The sequence below is a fragment of the Aedes albopictus genome, chromosome 3 (genome assembly GCF_035046485.1).
Source record: "Aedes albopictus strain Foshan chromosome 3, AalbF5, whole genome shotgun sequence".
NCBI classification, from domain to species: domain Eukaryota; kingdom Metazoa; phylum Arthropoda; class Insecta; order Diptera; family Culicidae; genus Aedes; species Aedes albopictus.
Window position 1 is genome coordinate 269,959,055 of NC_085138.1, and position 24,452 is coordinate 269,983,506.

At 41.1% G+C, this 24,452-nt stretch overlaps 1 protein-coding gene across 7 annotated transcripts in view; it reads left to right on the forward strand.

Annotated features, from left to right (window-relative positions):
• Window positions 1-24,452, forward strand: part of LOC109433210 (pleckstrin homology domain-containing family G member 5) — a 446,136-nt gene that overhangs the window by 372,672 nt on the left and 49,012 nt on the right. For 3 of the 7 annotated variants that reach the window (XM_062860795.1, XM_062860798.1, XM_062860796.1), the window contains exons 3-4: window positions 11,104-11,202; window positions 22,509-23,006. In XM_062860795.1, coding sequence (XP_062716779.1) covers window positions 11,104-11,202; window positions 22,509-23,006 — 597 coding nt within the window. Of the gene's footprint in view, window positions 1-886; window positions 2,357-11,103; window positions 11,203-22,508; window positions 23,007-24,452 lie in introns of all 7 variants that reach the window. The other 4 variants (XM_062860799.1, XM_062860802.1, XM_062860801.1 and 1 more) reach the window with 3 other exon arrangements.

Here is a 24,452-nt window from a genome sequence, read left to right on the forward strand (position 1 = left end):
ATGGTTCATCATGTAGGTAGGGAATCACATTTCGTGACGTGTGCATTCAACATAGGTAGGTCATACCAGTACATGATGAAGCCATACAGATGAAACTCCGGTTGAACTACTTTTTTGCGGTTAACACATCATAAAAACTCAATGCTGCAGGACTGAATTGATTAGATGATACCTAATTGAACGGCAAACTCATTCACCCAAATGAAATGATAGAACTCAAACAAATCCCATCTAATACCAACTAGATCAGCACAAGCTGAATGATCGCATTGAATTTTGCGGGCAACAATTGGAATTCTAATAAATTCATGTATGGTTAGATAGGTATATTCTTCGTAAAAAATATATGCTAAACCAGCTTTGTCAATTATTACCAGTCAATCATTTTGCGGTTGTACAAATCGGAAACGTGATTTTTGGAATTGGTTATCGAAAATATTTATCATTGATTTGTGTAATATCACATTTCAAGACGTTTATAGCGAATATAGACATTGCTTTTCGACGAAAACATGTAAAACAATTGAATTGCATTATCTATACAGAGGCGTTAGTTAAACAAGCAGCAATCACAATCTGAATTAGGGTCTTGTACCATTTTGGCAGGTGTACCTATTTATGGGCACTTGCTGCTATAACTAACTCAATTCCAAACCGATTGATTTGAATTTTTGTATTGAGTTAGGCACGTACAGTATCTAACTCTATACAAAAATTCAAAACAATCGGTTTGAAATTGACTTAGTTATACCATCAAGTGCCCAAAATAGGTACACCTGCCCAAATGGTACAGGACCCTATTTCAAGTCTTATCTAGAGCATTGTGCAATGCCATTTCAATTATGTTACCTAACAAATGATGTTTTGTATTATCTTTCATCTGCAGCTTAACGCGCGAATGCCCCACCCTATATTGTAATGTGATAAAAGCAATGAATATTTTGGTCAAATTCTTCAACAAACATAGGTTAAAATTCATCAAAAAACAAGTCACTGTAACTAAAATCCTCAACCAAGATATAGACGCATCACTTACTAAAATGACTCAATAGTCAACAGGCTGCACTAGGCGAAGATATTGAGCTGCTCTATATTTGTCAGTGCAAAGAATAAGAACTGCATTTTCATGCATATAATGGAAGACAACGTTCAACGAAATGACAACAAGAAACATCGAAAATTAGTACGAAGCTATGAACAAATATCGCCTGCTTGTGATATCCTGCCATCACCGACTGGTGGTACCACGGAGACGAAGCAAACTCCCCCTTCGATGACCATGGTACTGCAGCCTGCCACCAGCCATGGCCTAGCTGTTAAGGCAACCGTCGTCGGAAGCGGTATCATTCCATCAGGGGCGGTAATCCAATCACCCAAAACTCCTTCTCCGAGCCTTGCATCACCACAAACCCTCAGCAAAAGTTTTGAGCAAGCGGTAGCTCAGTCTCCACCCAAATACCAAATTTACCATCAATTCAGTAGGAAATCGAACACTACTCAGCAATTTGTCCAACGACAGCAGCAACTACAACAGAGTTTATCTCAAACACAACTTCCCTCACCAACGCATCAGCCTTCACCGTTAAGTCGGAAACCCAGCATTACGCAACCAGCCAGCACAGAATGGACAGACAACTCCAAGTCTCTTGGTTCTAATTCATCTAGTTACTATCACCATTCTATAAAACAATCGCAACCTATGGACCAAAGAAGCAATAACCCTTTTATACTTAATTTTACCAACATATCAGGATGCTGTATAAAGAACTCTCCGCCATCAGGTGTAGCCTCACCTACCGCAAATCCCCCAATAAATACGAACTCTTCCCAAACAAGTGCAACACCATCACCTTCAGTACCGGCCAGACGAAGTCGGTCCCTCCTTTTGAAATCTTCCACACCTCTCCAGCAGCCCCATCCCCCCATTACCCAATTATCCACTCCGCAAGCATCAACCACATGCCCGCCCGTCCCCCCACGTCTCAGCAAATCACCAACCCCTACCAGGGAAACAGCTCCACCATCGACAGCAATATGCCCCACGATCCAGACCGCCATCGCTACGACCGTTACTTCCGCATCGACTTCATCGACGACCACAACCAGCACCAGCAGCAGCTTCGCCACGTTAGCCACAATCGGACTGGTCAAACGAAGGGAGGTATCTCCGCCGGCACTGTTGGCAACCAGCAGTGGTGCCAACACGCCCAATACCGTCGAAAAAGGATTCACAATAGGGCCTCCGTCTGCTGCTTCTGCTGCTGGCACAAAGGACGTTCGGATGAAGCGGGATGACTTCCTGAAAGCTACCATGAAGATTTGCCTTGTCGTTTCTCCTCCGTCCTGTAAGCTTCAGGTATGTTGAAGAAGTATTTATACATGTTATAGATATTGTTAAAATATAATTTCGTTTGATTTGGTTTTGTTCGTTTTTTATTAGCTTCGAAATCTCAGTTTTTATCCTTCTGCAGTATGTTAATATGTTTTCCCATTTTATTGATTTCCTTGCAACATACGTTTCATTTACTACAAAAGAATGCAACAGCACATGCATGCTCAATGAGCGTTGCTCATCTGCGTGATTTTTTATTTTTATTTATGCAACTAAAACTAACCATCACTGGTCATCACAGGTCATGCACTCTAATTTGGAAATGTTCATATCCGTCGCCGGAACCTTGTCACATTTATTTGCTCTACATCACATTAGGATAACAATGCGTTGACCGTGTCTACATCCAACGATTTGTTCTTGTTGACGTTGTTGGTAAGAGCTGCCGTTGAGAAGCGATCGGCAAGATCATCGAGCTTGCTCTGCATATCAGCTAAGAGAGCAACGTCATCAGCCAGTTCAGTGGTCATTGGTAATGGGATGCCACAGCAACCCACGATTTGGTTCACGATCAACTGCACCTACCAGGATCTTGTCGATTACGGTGAGGAACAATAGCGGTGATAGTATACATTGTTGCCTCACTCCAGCGACGACCCGGATGGGGTTGGACAAGACACCAATGTGCAGTACTCTGCATGAAAATGCCTCGTACTGTGCTTCAGAGGCCGATGATTTTCTCAAGCACACCCTTGCGCCTGAAGGCTCCCCACATATTTCCGCGGTTGAGACGGTTCAATTCTTTTTCGTAATAAATGAACACCAGCTAGAGAGACTCTTGGAATTCAATGAATTATTCCAGGATGATACGGAGCGTGACAATATAGTCCACACAGAATCGTTCGGAACGGAATCCTGCGATCGAAGAGTTGAGTCAATTTTCTCCTGTATCCGTTCTAGGATAACTTTGCAGAGGACTTTGAGAACGATGTACAGCAGCATGATGCCCCGCCAATTATCGCATACAGTGAGGTCGCTCTTTTTTGGTACTCGAACCAGCGTTTCAACTGATCAGCCGGGTCGGTCAATAACTATCCAGACGTGTCTTTAGCGGACATCGTAGCATTCATTTTAGGTCCACTAAGGTGACGCGAGACATCGTAGAAGAGACGGATGTCGTCGGTGTTTGCGGCTTTCTCGCCTTCGTCGGCTAGGGAGTCCGTCCACGCTCTTTTGTCCCATCTACATAAGCGTTTCACTTCCTTCTTGAGAGCCTTCCAGTCGACGTGTGTTGAACCGGTGCCCGATTTTCTCCTCCTGTCGATGGATGCGCAGGCGGATCTCGCCGGTTAGGCGCTGTCCATAAACTACGTAGACTAATTTTGGGCCATCTCAGACAAACCGCAAGCATGTGTTTATGTTTTAACATGTAAAGGAATAACAATAGCAACAAAATCATGCTGTTTCGCCAAGCAATGCCAACGCTATAACTTTTTTCACAAGCATCAGATCACTTCGCGGTCTTCGACAAAGTTTTTCAGGACACCCTAGGCTATGTTTTCCTTTTATCGGTTACATGGTTTTAGGAAAATTCGAGCTTGTTATGAGAGATATGCAAAAAAGTGTGTTTTCCCATGTAAAACTCCGTACAAACTTCAAACGCGATGCGCAAAACGTAGACATAACCGATTCTGCCCAAATTTTGCACACTTATTTGGATCCTGAAATGGGATCAAAAAAGCTTTGATCTGATGGGATACCATCGAATTTTTCATTTTTCCATATAAACGATGACCCACTCTATTATGTTATGCCTTTTCAAAAACGATAACAAACGACATACTAACAATTTCTCAAAAAAATTGTTGAAAACGAAGAGAGTGGATATGGGATAATAGTTATCAGGTGAAAGAGGGTCACCTATTTCGAAAATGGGGACAATTTTTTGCAGTTTTAAGCAGTCTGCAATGCAGACTCTGCATACTATCCGGTTTCTATCATGATGTTGAAGCTTTGGCATAGTGTTTTGGAAAATGTAGAACAGTTATCTTTGAGAAGGCGGGCAGGAATGTTATCATAGCCACAAGCTTTTTTAGAGTTTAGTTCAAAAATCAATGGGTGTTATTTCATTCTCTGAACAAGGTAAAAAAATCGAATCTTGTATACAGTGATCGAAAAAGCAGTTTCAGTGTCATTTACAGTAAGACAAATTTTATCTCGGTTTTTTGTAAATCCAAATATATTGTTCATTTTAACAAAACACACTTTATGCGAAAATTTTCATGGACATTAAAATTAAATTAACTAAATTAATTATTGAAATGAAAATCAAATGAAAATAGTTATTTATGCAACAAGTTGCAAAATGATGATTTTTTCAGCACGAGTCGTACATTTATCCAACGAGGCTTGCCGAGTTGGATAAATACGACGAGTGCTGAAAAAATCGAGTTTTGCAACGAGTTGCATACAACATTTTTTGTAATTACGAAAAACACACATTCAGTATAATGTATAATCTTTCCTCGCTACACAATCATGCATCAGGTGAAACCACGTGCGACCATGTTCGTCAGTGTAGTTTTTTTTTAATCAGGTAGGCTATGGTGTAGCCTATGATCGAGCCCCCGTTGTCAAACAGTTGTGCACAAGCGACGGCAGAAGTCGCAAAAGTAGCTTCAGCTGCTGCTTTTTGTCCCGACCTGCAATCCGATTCGGGATAGGAATCTTCCAGATTAGGCTTCGAGTTGGACAGTGAGTTTTCGCAAGAAGCAGTTTTCGAATCTGTGGAAACCCCGGAAGTCTGTAAAAAGTGTGTGCTGGCAAGGGTGCCGAAAAGTGCTACTTTTCAGCACTCTTAAGAGTGCCGAAAAGTAATACTTTTCGGCACACTTGCATTAGTGGTGAAAAGCAGGCCATTTCAGCACACTTCAGGCAATTGAAAAGTGGATCTTTTTGCAACGTAATTACAAAAAAAAACATGTGATACCCACCGGATTCGAACCGGAGGCCAGTGCGTGAGAGCCCTACACTTTACCACAACACTACAATCATGATGAAGTACTAGGCGGGTAAAATCTGACTTGAGCCAATGCTTTGTCGACACCTAGATTTCTAAACTTGTGCAGTATCGCAGATAGGGTAATTCATGTATTTTGGGCAGGCTGAGGACAACGTTGGAAAAATCGTCCCCTAGCTTCCTTAGAAACGAATTGGTTATTTTGCAAAGTTACTATTACGGTTATAATATGATTGTACTTTGCGTTCCTGGTGCTAAAAAGCTTAACAATCGCATTTTAAGCTGAGAAAATCACAATTTCTAATCGCCTGTTAGAATTGCATTTTGGACACCGTATATTTGTTTTAAACACCCTCAGGTATAAACAGGGGATGGCCAAAATGTTTGGGATAGGCAACTTTTTCAATCTCACAAAAATGTTCAACATGTTTTAACTTTTCATATAGTGCATCAAAAATTCTCAAATTTTGACTGTTTGTTCACCTATTACACAGCGTAACAAAAATTTACTTTTGGTCTGTCTCAAGAGCAAACTTATGTGTCTCTGACAGATTTTGGGCCGCTGAATCCGAATCCGGGCTCAGATTTGCACCAACACGTCACAGTTTTGAGCTATACCTCAATTTATAGGGCAAAATATGCGATTTTGGGCTTTTTTGACTACAAGCCATTAAGCATGGAAATATTTTTTTAAGCAATCAAAAGGTTAATTGGTCAATTAACATCTAAATTAACGACTCAAGCAACATATTTCGTTTTACCAAATCAAATTTGATAGTTTTAAGCGATTTATGTTAGGTGCGATATTTCCCATACAAGTCACCCTCCAAAAGTTGCATGCAAGTTTTCATACCAACATAAAATGCTTAAATTTATCAAATTTGATTAGATAAAACGAAATATTTTGCATGAGTCGTTAATTTAGATGTTAATTGACCAATTAACCTTTTGATTACTTATAAAAAAAATCCATGCTTAAAGGCTTGCAGTCAAAAAAGCCAAAAATCGCATATTTTGTCCTATAAATTGAGGTATAGCTCAAAATTGTGACGTGTTGGAGCAAATCTGAGCCCGGCATCGGATTCAGCGGCCCAAAATCCTTCGGAGACACATAAGTTTGCTCTTGAGACAAAAAAAAATGTTGCGCTGTGTTATATGTGCATGATTGGTACAAATTTGGGGGCTGCAAAACGGTGAGTCGATAAGGAGAGCGTCCAATATAGCTCTGGTCCTCACAAGTTCCTACCTCATGCTTCCACGGGTCAAGCGATGACAAAGACCGCCAGATAAGAGTTGTGTGCTTAGCTGGTAGTGCAGCCTGGGCACTGTTGTCCTTCTGACTTCAGCTAGATTGAGGAGGTACGATCCGAGTGTCTGTTCACCAAGGAGGTGCGGCTCAAACAGCATCTGTTCTGGCATCCAGCGGCTGAGTAAGAAACGCTGCACCACGCCCAGCTAGATCCAAGGTGGTAGCCCCATCAGCGTGGTCGTCCCAGTGTTGGTTGGGACGTTAAACAGAACTGGCACGATGGCCCTCCGGCGAGACAGGAGTGTTGGCGTAGGCCCAATAAGCCACCCGTAAAAATCCCCATTGCGAATAACATAGGAGAAAATACGACTCGATACAATCGGCAAAGACCCACGCGACGAAATAAGGACTACGATTGGAAACTTGGAACATGGAATTGCAAGTCACTAGGTTTCGCAGGATGTGACAGGATAATCTACGACGAACTACATCCCCGCAACTTCGGCATCGTGGCGTTGCAGGAACTTTGTTGGACTGGACAGAAAGTGTGGAAAAGCGGGCATCGAGCGGCTACCTTCTACCAAAGCTGTGGTACCACCAATGAACTGGGAACAGGATTTATAGTGTTGGGCAAGATGCGACAACGTGTGATCGGGTGGCAGCCGATCAACGCAAGGATGTGCATGTTGAGAGTTAAGGGCCGTTTTGTTTCAACTACAGCATCATTAACGTCCACTGCCCACACGAAGGGAGACCCGATGACGAGAAAGAAGCGTTCTACGCGCAGTTAGAGCAAACATACGATGGTTGCTCGCCGCGTGACGTGAAAATCGTTGTCGGCGACATGAACGCGCAGGTAGGAAGGGAGGAAATGTACAGACCGGTAATCGGGCGGAACAGGCTGCATGCCGTATCGAATGATAACGGCCAGCGATGCGTAAACTTTGCAGCCTCCCGTGGTATGGTAGTCCGAAGCACCTTCTTCCCCCGCAAAGATATCCACAAAGCCACCTGGAGATCACCCGACCATCAAACAGAAAACCAAATCGACCACGTTCTAATCGACGGTAAATTCTTCTCGGATATAACCAACGTCCGCACATACCGCAGTGCGAATATAGATTCGGATCACTACTTAGTCGCTGTATGCATGCGCTCAAAACTTTCGACAGTTATCACCACGCGTCGAAGTCGAACGCCGCGGCTCAACATCGAGCAACTTCGTAACGTAGAAGTGGCTCAAGACTACGCGCAGCAGTTAGCGGTGACCCTACCAACGGAAGAGCAGCTTGGCGCAGCTACACTTGAAGATGGCTGGAGGGACATCCGATCCGCCATAGGCAGTACCTCGGCTACAGCAATAGGCTTCGCGTCTCCGAATCACAAAAACGACTGGTACGATGGCGAATGTGAACAGTTGAAAAACGAGAAGAATGCAGCATGGGCGAGAATGCTGCAACACCGTACGAGAGCGAATGAGGCACGTTACAAACAGGCGCGGAACAGGCAAAACTCAGTCTTCCGGATGAAGAAGCGCCAGCAGGAAGAACGAGATCGCGAAGCGATGGAAGGGCTGTACCGCGCTAAGGAAACACGAAAGTTCTACGAGAAGCTGAACCGCTCGCGCAGAGGCTATGTGCCACAAGCCGACATGTGCCGAGATAATCACGGGAATATTCTCACGAGCGAGCGTGAGGTGGTCGAGAGGTGGCGGCAGCATTACGATGAGCACCTCAATGGCGACGTTGCAAGTACCGAAGGTGGCGTGGTAACAGATCTAGGAGTACGTGCACAGGACGAAAGACTTCCGGCCCCTGACCTTCAAGAGATTGAGGAGGAGGTTGGCCGGTTGAAAAACAACAAAGCCGCTGGAGCAGATCAACTACCAAGCGAGCTTCTAAAATACGGTGGAGAAGCACTGGTGAGAGCACTACACTGGGTCATTACCAAGATTTGGGAGGAGGAAGTATCACCGGAGGAATGGATGGAAGGTATCGTGTGTCCCATCTACAAAAAGGGCGACAAGTTGGATTGCGGGAACTACCGCGCGATCACACTACTGAGCGCTGCCTACAAAATACTCTCTCAAATTTTATGCCGCCGTCTATCACCGATTGCAAGAGAGTTCGTGGGGCAATATCAGGCTGGATTTATGGGTGAACGCGCCACAACGGACCAGATGTTCGCCATCCGCCAGGTGTTGCAGAAATGCCGCGAATACAACGTGCCCACACATCACTTGTTCATCGATTTCAAATCGGCGTATGATACAATCGATCGAGAACAGCTATGGCAGATTATGCACGAATACGGATTCCCGGATAAACTGATACGGTTGATCAAGGCGACGATGGATCGAGTGATGTGCGTAGTTCGAGTATCAGGGACACTGTCGAGTCCCTTCGAATCTCGCAGAGGGTTACGGCAAGGTGATGGTCTTTCGTGCTTGCTGTTCAACATTGCTTTGGAGGGTGTAATAAGAAGAGCGGGGATAAACACGAGTGGGACGATTTTCACGAAGTCCGTTCAGCTGCTTGGTTTCGCCGATGATATTGATATTATTGCTCGTAAATTTGAGACGATGGCGGAAACGTACATCCGACTAAAGTGTGAAGCCAGGCGAATCGGATTAGTCATTAATGTGTCGAAGACAAAGTACATGATGGCAAAGGGCTCCAGGGAGGAATCACCGCGCCCGCCACCCCGAATTCATATCGACGGTGATGAAATCGAGGCGGTTGAAGAATTCGTGTACTTGGGCTCACTGGTGACCGACGACAACGACACCAGCAGAGAAATTCAGAGGCGCATTGTAGCAGGAAATCGTGCCTACTTTGAACTCCGCAGAACTCTACGTTCGAATAAAGTTCGCCGTAACACGAAGTTAACCATCTACAAAACGTTGATTAGACCGGTCGTCCTCTATGGGCACGAAACATGGACCCTACGTGCAGAGGACCAAGGCGCCCTTGGAGTTTTCGAACGGAAGGTGTTGCGTACCATCTACGGCGGAGTGCAGATGGAAGACGGGACTTGGAGAAGGCGAATGAACCACGAGCTGCATCAGCTGCTGGGAGAACCAACCATCGTCCATACCGCGAAAATCGGGAGGCTACGGTGGGCGGGTCACGTCATCAGGATGTCGGATAGCAACCCGACTAAAATGGTTCTCGAGAGTCATCCGACCGGTACAAGAAGACGTGGAGCGCAGCGAGCTAGGTGGGTCGACCAAGTGGAGGACGATCTGCGGACCCTACGCAGAGTGCGGAACTGGAGACAAACATCCATGGACCGAGTGGAATGGAGGCGGCTACTATGTACAGCAGAGGCCACCCCGGCCTTAGCCTGACCGGTAAGGTAAGTATGGTACAAATTTGGGCTCGATTAATTAATCTTTTGCGAAGTTAGAACCATTCTGGTAAAACACTATTTTTTAGACAACTAATTTTTGAACTATCATATCTCGGAAACCATTGATCCGAATTGAATGAAATATTCAAGGTTTATCATGGTTGTACAATGCTTCAGTAAATAAGCCAATGTGCGATGTCGCTTTTTCATACGCGCAAAATCTTAAGACAACGTTGTCGGATTTGAATAAAATATATCTGGTGTGTCACTCTAAAAAACGGATACGAAACAGAGCAGTAAGCATCCTTGCGAATCAAAGAAAGGTGATTGAAAAGTGGAAGCCGTACTTCGACGAACACCTAAATAGCGCAGGGATACTGACTTCGTCAGATTAAGTGAAGTTTGCACATCTGAAGTTAGAGATGCAATCATGGATGCAATTTTATCAGCACCGGCTGATTGTCAGAAAATGAGAGTTTTATCTACAAGTAAGCAAAGTGACAGTTTTCCCAGAATCACGACCCCGATGTTTAGCGATACTGACCACGTTCATTGAACTTCCACAAAAAAAAAACATTGTTATCAATCATGGGTGCGCCCTCTATAGCTATCACACCTGATACGTGAGCCCCTCTCTGAATAGCTGCACATTTTTCTTCCGATGGAACGCGACATCACGCACAAGTGTCTCGCAATTTATCACATTTTGCTGAGCATAAGAAAAGAATAAAGAGGAAGTGCCGTGCCAAGCCGTCTTCCTCGTATAAAATTTCCATTTCCATCCATTATTGCTCAAGCGTAGTTTTCGCAGCACCACCAAAGGTGAAGAAGATGATAAATTGGTGCTCATTTACAATCATAAGGCGAACGAACTATGGTTTGCAGCTTGGAACGAAGGCTGGCTTGGCTCTCTCTTTCTCGTTGTAGAACGATAAGATTCTTGCATCCCTCGTTTAGCATAATATCATGGCCAATTAGTAGCTTGCGGTAGAGATGCGGTTTGCAGAGCAAATAGTCTGAAGAATAGCACTATAATTACGTACTTAGTTTTATTTTAATCTTTTGATGACTGCGTACTTTCAACTATCATCTATATTTCCTGAAAACTACAACCCCTGCAACTAACTTTTTCTTGTTTATTTATATTTTCAGCTAAAATCAAGGAGTTTGTCACACTTGGATAAACTAGAGCCTCAAATAACAACACCTGGAAATATTTCAGCAGACTACCATCAGTTTGGAAGATTCAAGGTGAGCATTGTTATATTGGATTCACATAGAATAATGCCATTTAGATATTCAATCCATAGAATCCTGCAGTTTTCAATTAGATGTCTACAATGATCCAAATGCTAAGAATCCTCCCATTTTCACCACATGATATGATTGTACAAATCCATTCGATAGTTGTTCTCCCATTTTATAAAACATAAATGTATTTCGAGGCACAGACAGAACACTTACAGGAAAAAAAAACTTGTGGAACGTGATTCCATATTCACCGGTAATAATAATTATTCATAAGAAAGCGAAGTCTGGTCATCATTACTACTAAATTAAAACTATTAAGTCAAGTTCCCAAAAGTGTTACACAATTTTTCTACGAATTTCACATACATATACTGTATTTTAATTCGGCATTGTGTCCGTTTAACTATTTGTCTTCTTACGTTTTTAAACTTGAAGTTTTGTAACTCAAACTCTCTAAATAACTATTTCAAAAAAATATGGCATTTTCGTCCATTTTTTACATTAGGACGATAAACAAAAGGACATAAAGTCAGTATAACTAATGCAAGAAAATTAATTACTTTAGTGGAATTCATCCATTTTCGATAACAGACTTTCAACTTTGTGTAACGTTTCTGTATTGGTTCAACTTCCCACTCAATGGTTATCAATTCAACATCCATGCCAAATCCAACCCATATAGAAAAGATAGCACCAAATCCGTCACTTACAAACTTTTACCGTTCCGCGAAGGAAGCGACCCAACTTGCTTTTTATCACCTTCCAACGAAACCACAACCTTTGCGCCATCATCATATGCATCACATATTCTTTGCCACCGAAAAGTGAGCGTTAACATTCATTCGCTGCCGGCAATATAGGTGTATATAAAAATCGTACAGACGTCTCGTGACATATCAGGGAGGTTGTAAATGGTAACACGTCATGATCTATGCCATCACTTTTATGTTCAACACGTATACCTTCCCTCCTGTTTCGGTTAGAGTGAAATGCTTCTGCTTTTTATTTGCGTAGAGTATGCTGCTTGAACAGATTCATGAATGTTTTTTTTTTTGTTTTGATGTTTCGAAATGTTCAGTTCAGCAATGTAAAGATTGTTTGTTATCTGAGAATGAAAGACTCCAACAAAACACATCGGTTTTGCTCATCGGATGGCAACTACCGCAGTAACTAAATGCATTTTCCTTACTTTTTATTGAGGACTTTCAGAAAATCGGAATCTTAAACATTTTTGATAACAAAGTGTAAATAGTGGGCCGGTCTCAGCAAGAATTACCCAATAATCAGTAAATTTTCCTTTATTTTATGAGTTCAAAAGCAAATCTCATAGGCAATAATTTGCTTAGTTTTGCATAAGGGATACAATTGTATCCAAACATATAAAAACTACGATGAGTTGATAGAACAAAACTTTTTTTTTTACCAAATAGTTTATTTATTGGCTCGATCATTAAATAAAAACTTTACGGAGCCGATATCTTGTCGAATAGATACAAAAATATTCAAAAGATTACATCAATAAAACTGTATTCGGGTGCATTTCTTCTTCGGTCGCGGTACGGAGCCGGAGCTTGAACCACCACCAGAAGCTGCGAATCGAGCACGTCGCTGAGCCACCCTATCGTCCGCCGATGTATCCTGACTCTCGCTGACCTCGTCTTTCGATGGGGTTTTGTCTACCTTCCGATTCATCGCATTAGATTCGGTTTCATTCGGTTGAACCTGGTCCAAAATGTCCGCATTTTCGACGACAATTTCTTCTTCCAAAACTTCAATTATTTCGTCCTGTACCGTTTCTTGCGAAATAAGCTCCACTACTGCCTCGCCAGACACAATCCCAGCATACGAAAGCTTCTCCTTCTTCTTGTCCGGGTTTCGTTGAGGGCAAGAGTCCCTCCGATGCCCTTCCGCTTGACATGAGAAACACGTCTCCTTCAATCCTTCATAATATATTCTTCCTTTCCGGTTGGAAACGTCGATCCATGACGGAATTCTTGTTTCGACCTCCATGAACACTCCTCGGACTCCAGTATGCATATGATCGAGGCCAAGTCCCGTGGGGAACCTTTCCCGGATCACGCGTTGTACTTTCCCAAACTTTTCCAGCTCCAAAGACAAACTTTCATCCGTAATCTCCGGCGGCAAATCAAATACACGAATGTATCGCATATTGACGCCTGCGATACACATCCGCACTTCTATTGATTGCCCATTTGAATAAGCAAATCTTCTTGGCTCTGTGTTCTTCCGCAATGATTCTTCCATGGCATCCCGCGACACGAACTTCACGAACAATGAACGATCATGTGCTGTTTTATATGCAGTTTCCATCTGCAGCATATCCGTGTCCAGCCTCTTCAGGAAATCCGCAATTTCCACCCAGGATAGCCGTGGGCTACCCGGCGGGAAGCGAAACTGCACCGTATTAATGAACATTTCGCTCATTTCAATCATTTTTGTTGCCACACCACCAACGAACGACGATATGATCGACCGGCAAACAAAGCAAAGCGATAAACGGTATCCAATGCCTAGCAGCGCAAACTGTAGACAAAAAAAACTACCTGAGCAAAGAGCACAATCCGTCTGTATCGAACCACAGCTGCGACAGAACTGAGAACAGAACAAAACTTCTCCAAGTATTGAAAGTTGCCTTCATAAAGGCTGGATAACGCATACTAAAATCCCTACCGAAGGCACTAGCTTTTTTCCTGCAACTTATATTCCTAGCTCTTCGTGTATCTATGTATCTATGAAAAAACGTCGAAGATCAAGGTTGAAGGTCATAAGGTTGAAGTGTCAATAAGTCGAATGATCAAAAGGTCGAAATAAAAAATAACTACGACAAAAGGTCGAAAGTCGAAAGTCGTCAAAAGGTTGAAAGAACGAAATAAAAAAAAACAAATAGGACAAAAGGTTTCAGGGTCAAAAGATCGAGAGAGATAAAAAATAACTAAGACAAAGTGTTGAAAGGTCTAAAAGGCAAGTGGTCAAGAGGTCAAAATATAAAAAAAATAACTACGACAAAATTGTCGAAAGGAAGAAGGTTGAAAGGTCAAAATCTTGAAGTCTGTAGTCAATAATAAAACTGAAAGGTGCCAAGGACCTGGGATTGAATCCCACTCCCGACAAACTTGCAAAATGTGAGATCTTCCTTCGGAAGGGAAGTAAAGCGTGGGTTCCGAGATAAACTAGCTTAGGGCTAAAAATCTCGTTAATACAGATAAAAAACTGAAAGGACCAGGATTCGTTAAAGGATGTCTTCGATAAAATTGGCACACAGAAAATATTGTATAACTTTTGATTGCGTTCGCCAAAATTGGTCATTTTTCGACCATGAATAGTATATTATGTGTAGCTAATACCATAAAATTTTTATTAAAATCGGTTGAGTATTATCGGAAATATCGTTGAAACAAGGAAATTGCCACTTGAGAATCTTGTGCAAACAAACATTTTGAAAAATATCACTTTTTTGCCGTTTCACAAACTCTGGTGCCAAAAATACTGAACCGATTTCAATGAAAATTTTCATGTACCGTGATTTCGGATGAAATTGATCACTTTTCACAGTTTTTGGCTTTTAATTTTTGAATAGTTATCGATATGGTCAAACTCAATGCTTTAAAATAAGTACGTCCACGGGTTTCTTCAGTCAACAAGGTTGAAACTTTTACTGCAAATCGTTTTATTGCAATAAATATCATTTAAACGAAAAAATCAGAAATTTCAGTTTCGGGGTGAAATTGATCAGTCAGTGAAATGTCTTTGTAAGTGCTGAAAATAAATTTTCCATCCGAATTAACCACCCCAGAATGCGAAAAGCTTTGTAAAACTTTTACAAGTTTAGTAAATTCTTGATTATTTAAATTTTAAGTTAAATAAATCTCAAGAAAACGCCAAAAAAGTATGCAATTTTCATACTAAACATGCCATTACTTTAGGAAAAGTACAAATTTAGGCAAAAATATTAATATTTATAGAACTTTTGATGACGAAATCGGGTTTAGCGAACACTTGGCAGGCTTTATTCCATGTTTAATACAGCTACTGTAACAAAAGTTTAAAAGTGTCTTTGATATTCGCCAAACACGCAGTTTCGGAAAATATTATATTTAAGGGCGAACGGGACGGTCGAGGAAATATCCGCCATTGCTCTGTTGCTACTAAGATGGTAATCTCAGATTCTACTTCATATTTTGCAACAAAAACCTATCATTGTGTATGCTCACTTGCAGTGCATATGCTGATTGGTTTTCAGCATCTTCAGTGCGATGGAACTCGAGATTACCATCTTCAAAATCGCGAGGCAAATTGTTAGAAAGAGAGGTAAGATAGGGAAAATAACACGGCATCCCGTTTCACCTTAATACAGAAATATGTGACTAATTAGCTGTAAAACATGTAAACTCATCATTCAATAACCCTTGAGCCAAATGATGGCCATTTTCTACAAATTGTTTTAAGTTCAAAGCTTTATTTTTAACAAATAAGAATTGCCCTTACATCGATCAATTTCACCCCACTGGTCAATTTCACCCGAAATCACGGTACGTAAAGTATGTATGTAGAAGTTTAATTTTTTTTTTTTTTTTTGTCTGTATTAACGAGATTTTTAACCCTAGGCTGGTTCATCTCGGGACCCACGTTTTACTTCCCTTCCGAAGGAAGAACCCACATTTTGTGAGTATGTCGGGAGTGGGATTCGATCCCAGGTCCTCGGCGTGATAGTCAAGTGTTCTAACCACCACACCAGGTCCGCTCCGCAAGTTTCAATTTGATTATACCGTTAAAAAGTTATAGTCATATATGTCGCACTATGTCACAATAAGCAGATGTGGTTTTTGGTGTGTAATTCAAACTGCTCTTACTTTGAAAGTACTCAACAAAAATGGTTGAAATTTTCACTTTAAAAAGTTTAACACAACAATTTTACACTGTCAAAATTTTATAAAATTCGGGACAGTGCTATCAGTTCTACAGTCAAAATAGTGCCCACGGAACTAAAAATGGTCAAAAAGTACCTAAAATTTATCGTGAAGCGATTTGAGCTTTGGATATTTACTAGAAAAAGTACTGAACCGATTTCGATCAAATTTTTATCACTTAATTGATACTATGTTAAGAATATCGAGTGAAATTTTCAAATGTTTTGATAAGGTAACAAAAAAGTTATAGCCCACGCAATTTTTTGAAATGGGTGGCCAAATTTTCTAAAATCTCATTTTATGATATCGACAATATCTGCGCCAATACTAAACCGATTTTAATGAAAATTTTATGGTATTGGCTTCACATAATATACTATTCATGGTCAAAAAATTAGCTATTTTGGCGGACGCAATCAAAAGTTAAACAATATTTTCTGTGTGCCAGTTTTATCGAAGACACCCTTTAGGTACAAGAAGCGGATTTCTAGTTTATTCAAGTTCCTTCAGCACGATGATGTTCGTCTTAAGCATATTTCGTATTGCGTCACTCATAATCAATAAACAATATAAGTTAAACTATTACACAAAGCCCATATATAGGGATTGATTTCCCTTTCCGAATGCAAAACTTTGTCGGATTCTTGGGTATATTGTATCATAGCGCTTGTTATACAATAAACAAGTTAACACAAAGAAAGCCTTTCATTGAATAAGACCAACATTTAAACAGGGCGTTACAAGCATTTCGAATTTCTGCTTCTACCGTTGCTCCTGAGCGCATGACCCATTTTTCATGTAATCTCTGACCAGCAACAGATAGAGCAGACTCTTGGAAGTGCACTAAGTTTAAAAGATGCCGGCCAAGCTGCAATAAGAACGTAAAGTATTGCTGTGTGCATTCAAAACTCAAATATCAAATGCGGAAGCACCAAATGTGGTGAGATTTTCTAGCAAGTAACCCGATGTCAGCAGGAGCTTTTGAATCCCAGTTTGGCGGTGATATTCACTATGTTTGCTAAGTTGCCTTTGAAAACACTGGGTTACCGCGTTTGCAGTACATTTGGGCACCGTGTGCATCTTCAACGCACACAGCTATAAAAAGAAAGACGACAAAAAGGATTTAAAATTATTTTCGATCAGTTATTTTTTCAGTTCGACCTTTCCACCTTTCGAACTTTTGCCCTAGTTATTTTTTATGGAGATCCTGGCTTTCTCAGTCTAGGGAATTCAAGCAATTAAATTTGCATTGCCCGACGTTTCGGTCTGCTTTATTTGGCCTTTTTTAAGAGTAAAGCTGTCTATTAAGGTGGCCCACACTTATATGAAAAACAAAAATTTCGAAAAATGCCAAGTCTTACCTCCTCAATCAGTTGTTTTGGACTCCCAGAAGCTACGTTCAAAATTTGAGCAAAATCGGTTGAGGGGCTAAGGGGCGCCCAAAACGCTTGAAGTTTGTATGGGAAAACTTGGCCAAATGTATGCAGAAATTTTAAGTTTTCGAATTTTGCCGCTAGGTGGCGCTGTAAGCGCTCAATAATCAAACCCTTTGGTATTATTGTAGGTGACTATATGCCAAACAACTTTGTCCAAGACCGCAAGGTGGTCCAACGCCTGTGGAAAAAGTTATACCCTAGGAAAAGTGAGGATAAGCTTTATTGTTATTTTTTCAATACATGTAAAGGAATAATATCAATACCTAATTGATATCTCAAAACTTTGCCTCACTTTGCCTAGGGTATAACTTTTTTCACAGCCGTCGGATCACTTCGCGGTCTTCGACAAAGTTCTCTGGCTTATAGTCACCTACAATAATACCGAAGGGTTTGATTATTGAACGCTTACAGCGCCACCTAGCGGTAAAATTCGTAAACTTAAAATTTCTGCATACATTTGGCCAAGTTTTCCCTTCAAGCGTTTTGAGCGCCCCCCAGAGGCCAAGTCCCAGTGGGGACGTAGAGCCACAAAAGAAGAAGAAGAAAAAGACCTTTTTATCCTTCGACTTTTTGACCCTTCGACCTTTCAATCATCGAGCATTTGACCTTCGAACTTTTGTCCTACAACCCTCCACGCTGCACTGACCGAGTTCCGAGCAACCCTAGGGAAGATCAGGTAACCAGCCCCAATAGGAACTTTAGCCGCAGGCTAACAGAGAAGCGTCTGTTCTCCAGTTAAGAGCGGCTAATCGACATCGGCATGCCTGTGAAAGACTCCAACCATGCAGGATTATTTTCCGGGAAGCTAGCCCAGTTTCTGGGCTGGTCGGATTCATTTGGAAGTTGACCATCAATGTTAAGGACAAACGTCTTGAAGTCCCGCTTCAACAGTGCATCAGAGCTTCAGACGCACAAATTTCAAGAAGCAAGCTTCAAACAACAGTGCATTTTATTATTCAGTTCTTGCTCACTTGTAATACGCTTAAAATAAGAAGATCAGGTGCGCTGATTTTGTTTACGAAGAGATTTGTGCGCTCGAAATCGCGAATAGGTGCCGAAGTCGGCCATTGTGGCGGCCATTTTGGGATTCTAACAAGTCTGTCATTAACTTCTTTTTCCGATAAGCCTATAATATAGGCCCTATATAGCTGTGTAGTGTCGGTAGCGATTATCTGAATTGGCTAAGAATAACATTACGGATCGCCTGATCCAGTTATAAGAGTCCACTAAACAGATGACCCCTAATTCATGGTGTTATGCGGCTTTATGCTTACCGTGCCAAAGAATGAATGGTTAGGGGGGTCTTATAAAAACCTAACCACAAACGGAGCCTGTGGCGAATTAGGGCGTCCTCCACAGTATGTTGCCCTTACTGTGCTAACCGGAGCAATAGTGCAGTGGACCTTGCGTTTCTCTGAAATAATCAGTTGCCCTTCTTAAGTCTCAAATTTGAGGCCAAATAAGGACGGGATTATTCAAATGTTGTAAATTAGCTTACATTACTACCTATATGGTTTCGCTTAATGCGTTTTCGCCATTGGCGTGTTTCAATTGACACCAATTTGGTTTGTCGTTGATGTTTCCTTTTTGTGTTGTGATTGTGAAGAGTGTAATCCTGTCTAGTTTGGGTAGTGGCTATGGCTAGGAAACCTCAGATCAATTTTCAGCATTAAAAGCGTGTGTAGCCCAAGTGGCTCTACTTCAAAAAGTTTATATTCGTAGGGTTACTTTTGTATAGGTTAGCTTGTGAACCCAGTTTTTCTTCTTTCATTATAAATGAAGCGTCGTGCCTCGAGCATGCTATATTTTACAATGACGTTAACGGTATGTTTCAACCTTTCCTTATGGATGCCTTCAAGCAAGCTTTTGTTTTCAGCATCTTTTCGCTGATATTCGGCAGTATTGCTACGATGATTATATCATCTGAAGTAGCTCAAACATTAATTTGAGATGCTTCAGTTTGATGGAATACTTAGGTAGTATAGTTCATGGATAACCTAACATAGAATTGCACCTAACCCAACTCTGCATGAGCAGAATTTGACATGAGTTGACTGATTGGCATGTGTCAGATGAGGAGTCTCCATTTGACCTTCTTTGCACTTTTGAGTGTTCATTCGCAAACTTTGCGTATTCAGGCGTCTCTGCTTAACAAACTAAGGAAACTGTACTAATTGGTTGCGACCACATTTTCTGGATAAGTCGCTTCCATTGCTACTCCAAGAGAGTTTCATTATGGTTTTGTTACTACCACTGGCGTAGCCACGGGGGGGATTTAGGGTTAAACCAGATAGGCAGATAGGCCCTTTCCAAATGTTCGTCTAGATATTCTTCAACGTTACGGTCACTATTTTGACCTTTGTCAAGGCGTCCATTTCATATACCGTCGATGGGGGTGACAATGGGTCTGGGGGGTGAGATTGGGTCAAAACGTAGAAACATAAAATTTGAAATAGCTCATCAACTATCGCAAATTTATGTTTAAAACTTTATCTTATTTCAAACAGGAGATGTTTTTACACGTCATGGTGCAGAATAAGATGTTTAGCAATAATGTTTTTTTTTGTTAAATTTGTGGCTAAACTTATATGATGAAACTACTAGTGAATCACTCTGAAAAAAATTCTCCATCGTAATGTTGCACACAAGTACCTAACCATAAATTTTCTTATATGTGGTTAGCTGTAGGTATTACCTGGTTGATGCAATGAAAAAAGCGGGGTGTCATTGCTCGTTTTATTTAAAAATTCATTATTTTCGACCCAATGTCTAAATTTTAAGAATGGGGGTGAGATTGGGTCAAGCAAGTTATTGAGTGCACAATAGAATAACTAAAAATTTAACTTGTTATCCAGTCTCCATTTGACGTTAGAGAGGTGCTATGTTTACCGTATCTTCATAAAAGCACGCTTTTTTTTTCGAAAATATGTCGAAGAAGTGTCAAACGGGAGTGCCTAAAATCATTTATAACAATAAACCCATGCGCTTGTACAGAAGAATAAGTCTACCGTTGTGCTAGAACTAATACAAAATTTATTAACAAATCCGTTTAAATGTTATTGTGGGAGAGGGTCTTATAATGTGAAATGTTGTGTAACATAATATTTAAACGACCCTCTAACTTGAGACGGAGTGATTTGCTAGAGGCCAATGATCATAAGAGTTTATAACGGAGGATTTGGTTAAACATGTCTTATGCAGTATACTAAAAATATCATTTTTTTAAATCAATCTTTCAATGCGCCCCTCCCTCGTTGTAATCCCCCCTCCTGTCATGGAGATTGAAACTTTAGAGGAGGATGGTGGCTAAAAATGGCGATACAACGTACAAACTTTATTTTATCAAATTTCAACCATTTTTTCGGTTGTATTAGCCCTTTTAGGTGGATTAATCATCTTTTAAAATTACCTAAGTTTTTATTCGTCTTGGTTACATTGTATTTTAAGTAGGTTTGCTAGAAATGATCAATAAAATTAACTTATATTCTTGGATAGGCGATTTCGAATACTTTGACCCATTCTCACCCCCTCTAAGGGGTGAGATTGGGTCAATTTTCATTCATTTGTAGTTTAGTAAGCAATTCATATAATGTGATACTTTCTCGTTAAACTATCATTACCACATGGAAGAGTATACATACCAAATAAAAAGTTATTCCGACTTCAATTGTATATGTTATTTAACAAACATTCTTTAAGTATCCTTTTTTGACCCATTCTCACTCCCAACGACGGTATTAAACTGTGAAGAACAAAAGGTCGGAAAAGGTTGAAAGACAAAAGGCGGAAAGACAGAAGGTCAAAACATAAAAAGACTTTAGAAAATAAATATGACATTTTGCACCTCACATTTTTTTTCTGTATTAACGAGATTTTTAACCATCGGCTAGCTCATCTCGGGACCTTTACTTCCCTTCCGAAGGAAGAACTCACATTTTGTGAGTATGTCGGGAGTGGGATTTGATTCCAGGTCCTCGGCGTGATAGTCACGTGTTCTAACCATTCAACCAGGTCCGCTCCACCACCTCACAATTTTGCCCTTCGACCTTTTGTCTGCTCGACCTCTTTCAACCTTATGTACTTTCGATCTTTTGACATAGATTTGACTAAAATACGTTATTCAATATCGTGTATTGTAACTACCGTCTACCCCCGTTGGTTTGACGACACCTCATGTAAACCAACGAGATTCATTTTTAATTTGAACTTATAGTAACCCTGTGGGCATCGAAAAACACACTGATGGTAACCCTTTTTGCTGTTTTGTTTTGATTCTGGGTTCCGTTTCACCCCGTTCCATGAGCAGTATGACGTTTGAACCATTTTTAACGATGTGCAGATTAGAGGGGGTCAAATTAAAAAGAATGTTCAGATCAAATGCGGTCAAACCAACGGGGGTAGACGGTATACAATCTCTTATGCTTCTTTGGTATTAAATTCTATATTATGTACTATAAAAACCCATGCAGTTGTTGATAAGGTACAGTTCATGTTGAAATTGTAATGTGTTTCTCCGAATACGGCATTAAATGCAAAGCCACACAATTATATTAATTTTCTGTTGAAAATAATGTGTTTAGCTAATTTAATCACTGTTCATCACCCTTTCATGCTTTCACCCACGCCTATCGTTCCAGCCTATTGCTTTAGGTGTCGTAGTTAGCAAATAACCTCATTAGTAGTTTATTCGAACAAGTTTCAAATCACATGCGGCCGATGATTTTAGCAAACCTCTACAACCCTTCTCCTCATGCTCTTGTTCTCTTTCTCTTCTCTCGTGAATGCTTTCGTGTGTGTTATGGATGATTGCAATGACTTTTTCTGCAACATGAATTTCTCAAATATCGCAAAAAAAATCGAAACCTCATTTTTCATCGTCACTATTGGCTGGCAATGGGCCATCCCCTCGCGGCATTCCGCTCGACACGAAACCGAACCACAGAGTGACAACTCGGATACGTCCAATGCATCAATAGCATCCGCGTCGGGATCGATCGGTTACGGTGGCAGTCGAGTGCCGGCAAACAGCATTTGCTACCAGAGCAGCACCGAAGGTCCGAGTCCAGGTGATACGGCGGTGTCCCCACAGGGTAAGGAACCGACGGGGCTGCTGGTGGCGACGACCTCCGGTAGTGCACTCATCGGCTTGAGTGACAGTGACGGGGGCTGCATAAATCCTGCTTACGACAACGGCGACGGAAATTGCCCCACCGGGACTAATGATGGCATTGTGGTGGATGCCGGAGAAGGGCCCGGTGCTGCGACATGTGGCGAAAGTACAACCAGCAGCACCAGTAACGAGAATTCCAATCAAACCTGCTGCTTGTCTTCCCCATCTTTTCCCAAGAGCAAGTCGCTATCTACGACCGCGTCGCTCAAGAAGAAGTCCTCGTCGTTTTTGCATCGCGAACGCAAAAAACCGGTCCTGACAAGAAGTCAAGTAAGTTGCAGTTTTTTTGTGGAAGCTTTTTCTTTGGTTCTACCTACTATGAGTTTTCTGGATTTGTAGCTTTTGAAACTTTTTTGATTTCTTCTCTTGTGATTGAGTTTAATAGTTGTTTTGGGAACGATTGAAACAAACTTTATTTGCACACATGAATCAATCCTGTCTCAACCTAATCGGAGGAAGGGTAGACATAAGAATAAGCTCCTATGCGTAACATTTGCAGTGTTGCAATCTGTCGAACTTCTGAACAACAAATTGAATCCATCTGTTTCTTTTTATCTCTTGTTAACAATAAAACAGGTTTCCATTGCATATTAAGTTTTTCGCACGTTTCTCGAATGAAGCTATGATTTGGAAAACAAGCCACAATGCAGCTTAAGCCGCTAGTATTTACACAGAGTTCAATATTTTCCCAAAAAACCAACTAATGCTCTAACATCTGGTTTTACTCGATTGAATTTTCATTAGTGTCAAACAGATGTTTGGGCCCATATAGCCGAGGCGGTAAACGCACGGATATTCAGCACGACCATGCTGAGGGTGACGGGTTCGATTCCCGGTCGGTCCAGGATATTTCGTAAAGGAAATTTCCTTGACTTCCTTGGGCATAGAGTATCTTCGTGCCTGCCACACGATATACGCATGCAAAATGGTCATTGGCAGAGGAAGCTCTCAGTTAATAACTGTGGAAGTGCTCATAGAACACTAAGCTGAGAAGCAGGCTTTGTCCCATGAGGACGTTACGCCAAGAAGAGAGAGAGAGAGAGTTTTTCGTCCACAACTCAGAAACGAAAAGAAATTCTGAGCTCATTTTTGGCCCTTTATGTCAGTAAAATGGTGTATTTTTTTTTTCATCGAAAAAAAATGTCATGTTTTTGTGTCGCACACAATTTTTGAGAACTTTAGGCCCCGTGGGGGACCACTTAGCCTTGTGTTATGGACTTCAAATTTTGGCAAGATGGTTTTTTTTACCAGACAAGTGTAAATAGTGGGCCGGTCTCAGCAAGAGATACTCAAAGTTCTTTTATTTCACCTTTGACAAAGCATTTAAACTCGTATAGTATTTATTTGTTTTTCGATGGATTGAAATATTGACATCACAACTTCCCGAAATTTTTTTCTAATTTGTGATTCTGAATGGCAGGGGTGCTTTATTTAAAAAAAAAAAAAATGCCGACTAGTTAGAACAATGTCGTTTTCGGCTACATAAAGGTCTTAGCTTGCGAGGTGGCCGTATAGTCATAAACTTTCAATATCATGTATCTAAATACATAAATTGCTATAAGCATGTCGTTGCAAAGTTATTCAGTGGATTTAGAACTAACTGGTAAGAAAGACCTTGGTTCGGAATTTATTTACTGGGTGGCGCATAGGTCAAAGAAAAATATTTCAAAACTTTGATTAACAAGCAGGATGCCGCTTTCCACAAAATAGTTCAAC